The sequence below is a fragment of the Centruroides vittatus genome, unplaced genomic scaffold (genome assembly GCF_030686945.1).
Source record: "Centruroides vittatus isolate TY-2023 unplaced genomic scaffold, ASM3068694v2 contig_922, whole genome shotgun sequence".
Classification (NCBI taxonomy): Eukaryota; Metazoa; Arthropoda; class Arachnida; order Scorpiones; family Buthidae; genus Centruroides; species Centruroides vittatus.
The window spans coordinates 108,014-122,453 of NW_027122609.1; the positions used below are offsets into that span (position 1 = coordinate 108,014).

At 28.3% G+C, this 14,440-nt stretch overlaps 1 protein-coding gene across 3 annotated transcripts in view; it reads left to right on the forward strand.

Annotated features, from left to right (window-relative positions):
• Positions 1-14,440, forward strand: part of LOC136984542 (BTB/POZ domain-containing protein KCTD3) — a 56,188-nt gene that overhangs the window by 3,174 nt on the left and 38,574 nt on the right. For all 3 annotated transcript variants that reach the window (XM_067281571.1, XM_067281572.1, XM_067281573.1), the window contains exons 2-3: positions 9,851-9,904; positions 11,624-11,669. In XM_067281571.1, the coding sequence (XP_067137672.1) occupies positions 9,851-9,904; positions 11,624-11,669 (100 nt within the window). The remainder of the gene's footprint in view (positions 1-9,850; positions 9,905-11,623; positions 11,670-14,440) is intronic.

The window sequence follows — 14,440 nt, forward strand, 5'->3', positions numbered from 1 at the left end:
AAGCATAATGCCTCACAGAAAAGCAAACTTAGGTCGTCGGAGTTAGTGCCATCTGTTGGACATAAAAGCCTTAATCCATATATAAAGATATTTTTGGAAGGGGGAAATGGTGGTCTTCACATGTCCCAGAAACCTTCGCGGGAGTGTATTAATTAATTAAACAACTTCCCGAAGTTTCATGGCAATCGGATAAATGGTGTGGTAATGCATGAAGGACAGGCAGACAGACATTTGTTTTTATAGATATAGGTACAGTATATGTGTAGTTCTGTATCATTTTATCTGGCCCTACCCGTATCCAAAGTTAAATTAGTTCGACCGACCTGAGTCAAACACTACATTAGCCCGATTCGGCCCAAACAGAAAGCATCCTAGGAGAAAAATAATCAAAACTACCTTCTAAACAGAAAAAATTGGTCATTTGTTTACATTGCTAGAAACTATTCACCACTTCTATGAATCTTAATGCTAAACTATGGAAACATGAGTTATTAGTTTTGTACCTAGCCACCAAAGCGATGATTGTAGTTATAACAAATTTAATGGCCACTTATATTATGTCCTTTATTTTAGGTAAGTAAAAAATGTTATTCAATAATAATTTCTCTATATTCCGAACGATTTAATTAAAAATAATCTATTTTGTAGTGCGAGGCCGGGACCTCACCCCCTCTCTGATGGGGAAACTGGTTGTAGCTAAAGCCAATAAATCAGTGATTTATTTCGTAAACAGGAATGGAGTGTAAGACGATTTAAGGTTGGTTCACATCTACAGACACTGTACGTGGCAGACACGGCACAGACAATAGTTTTCACATCTACAACCCAGCATGCACAGACGCATTCAGGCATACTAGGGAGTGCACGCACTTAAATCATAAAGAAATGTATATTCCCAAACTAATTCAATTAATTTCTCTTGATTCATCATTTTAACCAAGCACTGTCTGTGCATGTCGACGATGGCGTTCATACTAACCGTGCCGACTCCCATAGAGTTGTACAGACACGCGCCAGCACAGACAAAACATTTTCACAGACAATGCTGGCTAGTGCCGGCCCGTGTCTGTGTGGACACGATCCACTCACACGCGGTATATGTAAATATACCCATTGAAAATGTATGTAATAATATTTTTATGTCTGTGCTGTTACATGTCTGCCATGTACGGTGTCTGTAGATGTGAACGAACCTTTAATTGTTGTATTCCTGGACCAAATTGACATGTCCCCGATTGTAGATCGTTGAAGGTGGGATAGAGAGCGACCGGGGAGAGTTCGACGGTCATCTTACACCGAGTTCAAAGCACATTAGACCAAAATTTATGGGACCGTCACCAAATATTCCTGAAAACGCATTTCAAAAATTAAGCAGTATTTTAATACAGTTTAATCCAGAAGCAATTCAACACAATATTATTTCAGAATTGCAACATTTTAAATCGTCATGGAATATTTTGAAGGAAAATGTCAATGAAACTTTTATAAAATTAAACGAAAACGAACATTCTACTGATCATCAAGTAGAAACTAATAAAGATGCGATTTTATTTTCTTACTGCAAAGCTTGCAAAAATTGCCCTATTTATTGTTATATTATTCAGAATAACATGTTAAGTGGCACTTATTCTATACTTGGTCAAGCATACAAATATCTACTATCTATGTCTGTAACACAAGTGTCCTGTGAACAAAGCTTTTCTACTTTAAAATTCATTACAAGCAAGCTAAGATTAAGTATTTTGCAAGAAAAGCTAGAAGCCTTGATGTTAATGTCAGTGAAAAAGGATTTTTTAAACGAAACACATTTTGATGATGTCATTAATATTATTGCTCAACAAAACAAACTTATAAATGAAAAATTAATGTTGTAGAATGTAGACTTGTGCATATTGTAATTTTTGTCAATGTTTTATTTTGAATATATTTAAATATAAATAGAAAAAAATACATTTTTTTTATTTATGGGCTGGGCAGGTAATAAATTTTCCACACAAAAATTTTAGGGCCAGTCCGTCCCTGTTTGCAACTATACTTTGTCATCCTAATAAATTCTACAAGTATCCTGATTAAGCTTACCAATTCCCAAAGAGTTGATTCCAGACTATTTCCATTCTGGGGGAAAAATTTTTTGGACATTTTTTTTTTTTAATCTTAGTAATGTCAAAATGTCTAATCTTTAGCCTGTTTTAATATATAAGCCAAAAATTGATTGTCTTGTCAAACAAATACAGGAGGAATATGCCTTGATTTGGAAATTGGAGAATTTAAAAATTTTTGCTGAAATCTGGTAGTGTTGAGGAGAGTTGGCAACCATAATCCTGATGATAGCAGATATGCTCAAAAACTGTTTACGTAAAATAAATTCATTTAATTAATAGCATTAAAAAATCAGAGTTCTGGCAATATTAAACTTAATCTAGATTTCTAGAAAATATTTTAAATTTAAACTAGTTTAATTTAAAAATTTATATGGGATTTGAAAATTTTAAGGAGTTTCAGTTACATTTGAAGATTTGATTAGTGCTTTTGAAAATTCATAAAAAGATGTAACAATAATTTGTAATTATTCTGAAATTCTTTACAAGAAGTAAATAGTAAATAGCAAAAATATATGAAACTATGAGCACTAAGTTTTGGCTCTGTGGAGGACTTACCGCACACTATTGATGTAGTCAGAGTAATCACATAGAAGTCAGTTGACACAGGTTTATTATGACGACGGTATGCATTTCAAACAGATTGTCTGTCTCTCTTCATCCATATTTGTTACAGTTTGGTGGATAATATTTATATATTTACTAATAAATATTGAAGCAAGTATATATACTGTATTTCTTCAATTCTGATTCATGATGAATTTAAAATTGAATTTTTACACTTTTTTTTTTATTGAGGAAAAAATCATAAAATCAGTTTAAGTTTTGTTAAGTAACAAGAAGTAAGAAAAAACAATACTATTGTCATCAAATAAGTAATGTTTGGCAGTTCTGTTTCCATGCTTTTCTGCAAATATAAATGCATTTATCTTTGCATATATGCAATGCATGTATATTTTAATGCCACATCATATTATCCTCTTCAAGACATTAAACCTTTTTACCGTTTTTAAACACTCATTATCAGAAAAGCTGATTTGAACTGATAAAATTATTGAGTAATATATCCAAAAATGTCTATTATTGCATGATGCATTACACCAACTGATATACTTAAAACAACTATTGATTATTGTTTTGAACAGCAAATGTAAGAAATATTCTTTGCTATCATTTCCACTTTAGATAAATAAATTTGGGTAAAAAACTCTCTTATAATCAAGAAAATGATACTGTAAAAAAATCAATTATCCATAACTCTTTTTAACTGTTGGAGTGCTAAATTCAATTTTGGGAGTAGAATTGCAGCATTTTTTTTCTATTGCCATAATGAAGTACAGTACATACTATGCTATTTATTTTACTGAATTTTACTGTAAGTCTCTTTCTGTACTATATGCTAGTTAAGGTATTATATCACATACAAATACTGCAATGTGCAGTAAATATAGTTGGCTAATTGTACAGTACTGTATGTATAGGATTGTGGATTGTAAATTACTTTTTCTATACTGATTAGGGGAATTCTGTTATCCCACTATTATATCTGTCATGGTCTTGTTCAAATTCCTGACAGATAATAGTTTTAACTGTACCTATATAATTTTGTGTATAATATAAGAATTTGAATAAATTGTTTAATCTTATTTATGAAGTCAAAACTATTTATAATTTTAAATTTTTTTAAAATTACATTGAGTTCAGATAATCATAAAAGGATTGCACTTTTACTTAAATAGTTTTGAAGTAGAAATTCAGTTTATTGTTGATTTAAAACTCAGAATTCAATGAAGGATCTCATGAAAATTATATATATATAAACAAATTTGTATATAAACAAACAAATATATATTGCAAATTTTAAGTTTTTTAAATAATAATTGCTGTATCTGAAATAAATACATTTTTAAACTCTAATTTTAATGAAATGCCTCTTATTATAAAGTGTGTCATTATAATTAGATGAAAGTAGCAAATTCATTATTTTTTTTACTGATGACACAGTTATTCATTATGATAAGTTTCCTAATCTGAAAAATGAAATGATACAAACAATTAATATCAGTATTTTTGGATATCAATTTGATTGGTTAGTAAATATTGTATGTTTAGAACAAGAGCAATGAATTCTGAAAACAGAATAACTTAAACATTGTTTTATGTGTGCAAAGTAAAAATTTAATAAACAGTTATTAATAGAATAATAATTGTTTATTAAATGTTCAATAGTTTAATCAATCTTGTCTTTTCAAGATAATTTTTTTTTATTTTAAAATTTTCTAAGTAGGTATAATCATATAAGAAATTTTTGAAACTATAAAACCATGATTGGCAATTTAAACAGCCATAATAAAAAGGAATGTATTTGATTGTATGTTCTACAGTATCTTTCAATTAATTTTAAGTTATACTCCAAATACAATTGTTAGAACATGAGAATCACATGTACATATTTAGAAAATATGTTCAGTGTGTCAAAAAATGGTATATTACTTGAATATAGTTGATGCTAGAAGTGGCATCAGTATTATATTATGATATGTCAGTGTCTCCTATATCAGAATGCCTAAATACATTTTCACAATGTTACTATGATTAGTTGATTATCCAATTTATAGAATTATCAAAAACATTCTTAATTTCTTTGATGCTTCTGTAAATTATTTTTCCTCCCCATGGCATCATTTTCACACTAACTGGTATAAATAAGAATTAAGTTTCCTGTTGAATAGGGTTTCAAATTTCCAGTATTTAATTCCCACTTCATAGAATCAGTTTTATCATTTATAAAAAAAATTTAATGGCAATAATTGTAAGTGATTACAAACATATTTGTTTTTTTCCTCAACAACATTATAACAAAATGCTGTTAATTGCTACATCATGAACTTAATTATCATATTTCCAGTTGTTATATTCAGTGCTAATAGTTTCTTCTAGATATAATAGTCAGATTATATATTTGGACTGGGAAAATTAAAACAGTGTGATCAGAAATAATTAGTGTTAATGATTGTGCTAATCGATCATTTCCTAATTTAAATATACCATATTTACTTGATTCAAAAATACTTTTGAATTTTAAGATGTTTTTTTTCTTAGTTTTGAAATCAGATTTTATTAAGTTTGATTAAGTAACAAGTTGGAAAAGAACACATGTCAGGTAATGTTTGGCAGTTCTGTATTTAGGCTCTTTTGCATTAGCAGTAACTATTTCTTGTAATGCTGCAACACAATGTTGTTTTAGAGGAATCTTAAATGTTTAAAACAAAATTTAAGTAAGCTTTGCAGTTAATGAGTGTTTGAGTCTTTTTTGTTGACTTGAATCAACAATAAAACCCAAATCAGCCTTGATTGAGTTGAAAGTTGCCAAGGTGACTCGACTTAAACATATTAATACAGTAACTTGACTTGCAACTTGAAAATTTTTAATGAAACAACTTAGCAGAACTTCCTAATGTTTAAAAGTATTTTGTTTGACTTTGTTTTTTGTATTTTTCATTATATATGTTACCGGCAAAACCCGATTTTACGCCAAACTAGTTTAGAATTATTATTCAAGTCTATTAATGGTTAAATATATTAATGATTAATTTAAGTTCTTCATAAAACACAAATAAGTTCATTTTTAATTTTAGTTTGATTTTAAAAGTTATTTTTATTATTTTGTTTGAATTTTTGAAAATATTTTTGAAAGTTAATTACCTTTAAAAGTGCATGGCTTAAAAAAAAAAATACAAACTGATAAGTACTGATTAGCTTATTTTTATTTTACAGTTTTGTACAAGTGTTGTGTCACTTCTAATCAATAGTGTTCAGTAGTAATCATAGTAATCATCTGTTTTTGGTTAATGCTACCCTAGGTATCGAAGATGGCGGCTTGTCTCTGATTCCAGCAATCAGAAGACAGGGAACAGTGAGGACGCACGTTCTAACCTAACCTAACCTAACCTATTCTAATAATTTGGTTGCTAATAATTATGGTAATTTATTAGAATAGGTTAGATTAGGTTAGAACATGCGTCCTCACTGTTCCCTGTCTTCTGATCGCTGGAATCGGAGACGAGCTGCCACCTTCGATATCTAGGGTAACATTAACCCCGTTTTTTATAATTAAGTAGACTGTGTTTGAATAAATATTGTTCATCTAATTGATTGCCTTTTAATTTATATTTTAACCATTAATATACTTGAATAATAATTCTAAACTAGTTTGGCCTGACACGCTTACGCCAAACTAGTTTGGCCTAGGCAAAACTAGTTTGGCGTAAAATCGGGTTTTGCCGGTAACATATACATAATGAATTTAGAAGGATTTGGTGGTGTAAACACTAATGCAGTGTATCTAATGATTAGACTAAAATTACCAATATCAAAATTACAGATTGAAAATTACACCAATATATTTTTGTAAAAGATAAGTACTGTAGAGTCTCACAAACTTGTCTTAATGTGACTGAGAAGGTGATGAGTTACCAAAAATGATGAGTTTTGCAGTGTAGCAATGATGCTAGTCTAAATAGTGGAATTTTTGTAAAGGTGTTATAGATGTAAATTCATATACATATTAACTAAATATCAAAAGTAAATATCTTTATTTATACCTAGCCAATATTTTTTAATACACACTCACTTCGTTTAACCTTAATATCCGGTACTTCTTGATCGTCCAAACAAACATTCGAATAACCTGAGGCAGTCCTCGGAGAGGACGAAAACGTTTGTTTGGACGATCAAGAAGTACCGGATATTAAGGTTAAACGAAGTGAGTGTGTATTAAGTTAACCGGTATTTAAGTCAAGTAGATGTGGCAATATTTTTTAAAATGAAAATTTATTTGATGGCTGTTTTTGAGTAAGTTAAGTGATATTTGTATCATGGTGTTTTGCAGAGGAATCTTGGAAAAGGGGTTATATTCTTTTTTAATGTCAAATTGATGATGATATCAAATGTTGTCAATGAAGAATGCTAACTTACTTGATCCCTGTGTTAAGTTACAGCAGTAAAATTAGATTACATGTTTTTATTTCTTTTTTGAATGACATAATGAATTTTATGGAATGTTGAGTTATTGAGAGTCAAGTTTTTGGGACTCTGCTGTATATTCTGAGATTTTAAAACTGGAACAGATCATTTGGTATATTTTGTCAAGATTAGTATACCGACCATGTCTAATCTTAAAATTGTGAATTGCAAAGTTGCTAATTTTGGATTTTAAATAGTCATTAATTCTGTGATTTGTGTAATTGGTAGTTGGTAAAATAGATCTAAAGGTTTTTTTCAGAAAAGAATTTGAGACTTGACTTGTGAGTTGATCCATTTTTCTTTGGAGACTTGAGATTCAACTCAAGAATTTTAAGAGACTTCAATTGAAACTTATCACTTAAACTTTGAAACCAAGACTGATTTGAACTGATATGAACACTGAGAAATATTCTTAATAATATTTATTAATGATGTGTAATGCACCTTGTGGTCTACATACAATGACTTCTGATTCTATATATATATTTTTATTTGTTAAAAACATAAGTGCACAGGATTGCAAAATCTGATAGCCACTTAAAACTCATCCATCTACATCACATTCTCAGACACTTAGACAACAACATTAGAATAGATTTACAATGGGTCCCGGGTCATGCAGGTGTTCTCGGCAATGAGAAGTCTTCAGTCACTAGTACTTTCAGTTACATTCCTACCTCGTACATCAACAATCACATCAAGAAGTAAATCTTCATTCTCTGGCAAGACTGCTGGGACCATGACACCACTGGTAGGCTCACTTACACTTTCATCCCCAAGGTTGACATTACTGCGATTCTTCACCACTTTTACCCAAGTTACACCCTCACTTAGCTACTTACAGGACACGGAAACTTTAAGCAATATTTACATAGGTTTAATCTTGGGGACAATTCACAATGTGATTGTGGTATTCAGGAGGACCAAATGCCACTTTACTTAGTTTTTCGGTTCAATAGGTACAATCACATTAGGGATAGTTTAATGAGAGCTGCTATTCTTGAAGGGTACAACTGGCCTTGCAACCTACACCAACTTGTTCACATGCATACAATGTTCCATCATCTACTTGCATTCATATCCCTTAGTGGGGCTCTTGAGAGCACGTACCAGGAACATGGATGGCAATTAGCTTTCCCTTGCTTTGTTTCAACTGTCAGTATATTTGTATTTTCCTTCTTCTTTTTCAGTCTAAATTCGGTTAGTTTGAGTTAGATTAGGGACTCTTAGCTTGGTTTCCGGTTAGGTTATGATAGGTTAGATTAAATTAGATTAGGGTTTGTTAGCTTTAGTCATCTGGTTAGGTTATGGTAGGTTATTTTAGTTAGTAAGTTAACATTTAAAAAAAATAAAAATAAATAAATAAATAAAATTTTTGGGTCTTGCTCGTTTGTCTCTGTCAGTCCATTCATCTCATCTAGTTTGTCATTGTGTTTGTTTGCTTTCACGCTGTCTGTCTAGCTGTTAAGTTGTATTAAGATTTGCAATCGCATTCAGTTTTATTAGTATTAAGTACATATAAGTCTTCCTACTAACAGTCACTTGGCACTAACTTCTATACTTAGCTATTCATGGTGGCACTGAATTATTGGTGTTCGCTACACTCGGGTTTTCTTTTAGACCCTTTGGGCACTGTGGCCTTGCAGCCTAAAAATTGTTAGCCAACATCAAACATAGAGAGTACTGTAGCCTTATGTATGCTGTTCAGAGGGATCCTGCCTTCCTCTACTGTCTATCTCCTCTCCCTCCTCCTTCCCCTCTCCTTTCTCTACCCTCTTTTCTGCCAGCTAAACACTTTATGTATGACCAATGTCCTTCTTGTATGTATGTATTAACAGTCAGCCTATGCATATATATTTACAAAACTATTCCAGCATTACTTAACTTTTAATTTTTTGTTTTACAGTTGAAATTTGAAATTGAAATTGTTTTATAAATCCCATTCCTAGAAATCAGAATGTTTGTTTTAAAACTATCCACAGTTAATCTATTATCATAAGAATATTTTTGCAACAAATCTAACTTTTTTACATTGAAATAGAATTTTTTGATTTAAGTACCAGTGAATTGTTAGTGAATTTAATCAAATAAAGAGAACAATCAAATCAAAACCAGGCTAACATACTCCCACTATTCATAAATCTCTGTCAGGTCATTCAAACAGAGAACAAAATCAAGCTTGGAGGATTACTTCAAGGCAGTTTGTTCTTAAATGTGAAGAGTCAGTGGAACCTGTCTGTATTAATTTGTACATTGAGAACTTCATATATGAGTTTTAAAATATTTATGAACTTTTTCAATATATCTGTTTTAACTAATTTATAGAATAAGATCATATCTGAGTGAATAGAATGCCGTAACAGAATAGACTAGTTGTAATCTATCAATTTTTGTAAGTGTTATAAAAAAATTATATAAATCTTATAATGATAGATGAAACTTCTATACAGTATAATGTGTGTATATAACAGCTTAGTTTTTCAGATTTATTACACATAGATTTCTTTATTTAGTTTAACATTATATTACTGTTATTAAAATAATGTAAATTATCAAATTATTCTTATATTCTGTTATTAGAAAACATAAATATAATATTGATTGTATTTATATGCTGTAAATTTAGAATTAATTGAATTTATTTAATATCAATTATTTGTTAAACAAATGTTTAATAAGCCATTAAAAAATTTGCATTTTAAAAAGTGGTTATAATTTACTTTCAGGTTTGCTACTTCTCGACAAACTTTAACATGGGTTCCAGATTCATTCTTTACAAGGTAATATATATTAAAAAGTTTCTGGTTAAATATATTTACTTTAAATTAGTATTGCTAATTTTGAATTATTTTTCTAAAGGAATTTTTGGTCTTGGTGTTTTACTCTCTCTCCTTCATTGGTTTATAGAGTAGCTCAGCCTCATATATATAATTATATATATTTTATATCGTACCAACTGTGGCTAGGCATTTTAGTTGATTATAATCTTATATTTAAGTAATTATAGTAATAAGTGAAAAGTGAGAAATAGTATTTTAATAAATCAGATTACTTGATATAAATGATACAGTTTTTCTGTAAATAATTATATTTCTTTAATGCACTTTTCTATGAAGAAATCATGATGCAATCAAATACCACTTAATATGTTCTAATGTAAAATAAAATCCATGATTCTGATATAAAAGTCCTTTACAGAAAACAGCCTTTTGACATCAAAAGAAACTATTGATATATTAACAAATTTTGAAACCATATTTGGATCAATACTCTCTCAAAAACATTCTCCCATTAATTAATTAATATATATAAATACTGGACTATCTCTAACCTATAATTTTGGCTAGTATTTATTTAATCTTCTATTTATACTGGTCTTGTAGTTCAATGTTGAGTATCTGCATAAGTTTTACAGTTTTAAGCACTTTCATATAACTTTCAAATGTTCTTATTGTAGAAATTGGATCCATAAAAATTAACTTTGAATAAGCACAAAAAATTTTATTCTCAACAAAACTGAGCAATAATATAAAATTAAAAGCACTAACATTCATAGTCTCCCAGCAGATAAAAATCCAGAAAATTGAACCCTCTCAGTTCACTGAGAGCATTGTTTTTCTGGCAAACAATCACTCTCTCAATATATGCAGGTGACAATGAAATTTGACATGAATTACATCAATTAAATATAATTAGGACAACTGCAAACATGGAGCAACTCAAGATACTGGAGGCACTTGAAATTTTTATACTGGACATGCAAATGCTGTATATCAACTTTAAGGAGGAAAAACAGAATTATCAAGCATAGCAGGCTCTATTTGATAAGTTGTTATAAAACTACATTACAACATATACTCTGGACTCATCCCATGGTTGGTTTTAAATTTGAATTTATCTAAAGTTCTGCAACTTCCATTTTCAAACATCAAAGCCTATGGCATTCCATTTCTGAAAATTATGACCTGAGGCAGGTCTTAAGGGTAGACCAAAAGCATTATTTTTCAGAAGAATCTTGGTTTTTTCAATTTTAACTGAATAGTTGTTTTGAAATATTTATTTCATTATTTTATAATGGGTCTCAAGGGAGTAAGTTTCTGCAAATTCTTCAGTAATTCCTGATATGTATTTGTAAAATGCATTTGATGTTTTTAAGAACTTTATTCATTTTGGTTTTTCTCAGAATCTTATGGAACTGGTTATTATAGAATATTTAGAAAACATAATTAAAAAAAGCATATTGTAACATTTTGGCTTTTTAGGACAGACTATTAGATGGAAATTGTAGCAAAATTTTTTTGCCTTTTATTGTTCAAATTATCTGACGAAGAAATTGTTATGACATTAGGCATCCTTTAGTCCTGCTTTCTATGTTGTATATTTGAATAAATATTATATCTAAATAAATAATTTTAACTGTGAATATAATATGTAGTTTTTAAAAACTAAGAATAATCTTTTACATGAAAGAAAAAATTAAAATAAGATTATTTTTGCAGCATGCTCAGTGGTCGGATTTCAACATTAAAAGATGAAACAGGAGCAGTAAGTAGCATTTGAATTAAATTTATTTCAAATATATATTTAAACAAGTATCGAGAAAAACATTAAAATTAAAACTTGTTCTTATACAATTATTTTATGCACTGTTTTTATAAATATCTAATTTTTTTTTGTGGTATAAGTATGTAAAATATTTTTAATTAAGAATGTTTTCTCTTTAAGAAAAATTTATTAAATTATTTAAAAAATTGTTTAAAGTAAGAATATCCTTGCATATAGTAGCATGGGTTGCTCTGGAAAATTGTAAAAAATTGCCAATCATTTCCAGTTTTAAATTTTTTCATCACTTCAAATTATATATTGCCACGAGTTTTACTTACTAATTAATGCCAGTGATGCCTTATCACTTAAGCCGTCACTTAGAAATATGAATTATTTTTGAATAATTTTAACAAATAATTCCAAATAACACAATTGATCACAATGCTTAAACAGTATTTCACAAGTTCTGTCATATCAAAATTTTTTCACTTTAGCCAAAGTGTGCTTTATGATTGAATTAATCCTGAATGTCAAAATAAGTGGACTAAGGTTTTTTCTCACCAATATTATATTATATTTTTATTATCACTTTAATAAAAATATCCCAAGTGGTGATTTTGGCACTATGTGGTGCAACCTTGTATTAGTGAATTTTTTCTAAAAGATTTATCATTCAGATTTTTAAAAACTTTTAGAAAGTAAATTAAAGGAATAGGTTGAAGTGCATTTTTGCAAGTGAAGTAAGTGCTTATTTATATGATTACATAATTTTTCTTATTACATTTATAGTTCTAAAGTTTGCAATAGTTATTATTGTTGTAAATATCCAAATAAATAGAATTGTTAGTTAATTTTAAATTTATTAAAATTATTTTTATTTTTTAAGTAGAAAATTCAAAATAGAACAAATATAAAATGAAAGTTTTAAATCCAATTTAAATCAATTATTAATTAAACTGAAATGTTAAAAAATTAAAATACGAGTTTTAATTCAAATATATTTATTGATGATGATTAATAATTTAAAAATCAATCGTTCTGTATTCTAATTCTTTTTAAACGATTATTTATCTAAAGAATCAGAAAAATTTCAGTAAATGTAAAAATTATCTAAGAACCTCATGTACTAAACATTTTCTACTTCTTGATGTGTATAAAACAAGTGACACTAATGTATTTTATTTCTGGTCTTTCACAATTACTAGAGAAGCTAAAATACTTTTTTGTCTTCTTATTTATGTTTATTTTATTCTTTTAAGAAAGCTGAAAATAGTTAGAAAGTATAATTACTGGGTGTTGATTTTGCTGTGTTTCAGTATTATGTACTGATATCTCTGTATACTTACTATGAAGTAGTTTTATAAGAGTTAATTTTGATTAATGAATAAATGATGGTTATGCTTTCACATTTCTTAATTTAGTGCATTTTGCAATGGCCTCATATATTGCAATTGTCAATTTTTCTATAAATTAAGAGAAGATAAATATAGTTTTTGTACAGACTTATTTTTGTTATATTTTTAATGAGATGATAATTTACATAGAAAAATAATACATTATAGTTTTTGATTTAATAAATTTTATATGTTAGAATGTAAATAAAGTTTGATTTTCTCAGAAAGGAAGAAACAAAAACATCTGAAGTTTATATATAAAAAGAATGTACTAGCAGACAGACCCAACATTATATAGGTTAAAGTTTTACCATATTAGAGGTTTAAGGATTGAAATATAAATCTTTTTATCACTAAAGATATATCCTCACATATCATAAAAATGAAATAAGAATTGTGGCGATTAGACAACCTAAGACCACATTCATTAGTAGTAGTATTTGTGTTTTTTCTGACATTAGTAGAAAATTTTACGAATACTGACCGGAATGGGCAATGTGTAATATTTGAAATGGAGTCTGAAAGTATTTTGAAAAATAACACTGACAGCTTCAGACTAATGGGTTTAAAAAATATATTTAAAAATTTTAAATGTAACTATGTAAAACTTTGTTTTTATAATCTGATTTTTCTGCTTTGTCAAAAACACTGTCATTTGTGAATTTTATTTTCAAAACATTTTATGTTAAGAACAAATATCCCTCGTTTAGAAAATAGATTTGGTGTTTTGCAACTGTTTATATTTACACTCATGGCAAGATTTGTCAAAGGAGGGGTATACATTCAGAACAATAGAGCTTTCTATTCCTGATTTGAATTTCATTGAAAAGATATGGATAAAATATTATTTTATTATGGAATAATAAAATATTTTACATATTCTCTATAATTTATTTTTATATACTGAAATAGTAAAAATGAAGCATGAATGTAGATATAATAGTAAAACAGTTTAAACAGTTTAGATGAATAGATGGGAAAAGTTACTATTAAGTACAAAAGTTAAATTTGTATATATTTTCGAATATTGTTAACAGAATTTTTTCAAACAAATTCAAAACTTTTTAAATAAGAACTGAAATGGAAGTTGAGTTAAACTATAGCATCTCTAGATTTTGACAAAAGGAAATATATTAAAATAAATATTTTAAAATATAAATAATAATCAACATCTGTTAATTAATAAATGAATTAAAACTTACACATACAAAGAATATAAAAAACATCTACATAAGATGTGAAACAACACTACTAATACTGAAATGAAGTGGAAGTTCATAAGACTAATTATTTGACAGAAACGATTTAAAGTAATAACAAAACATCTAATGTGATATTAAGTAAAGATGATTTTAAAATTACAAGATGGTTGAATTA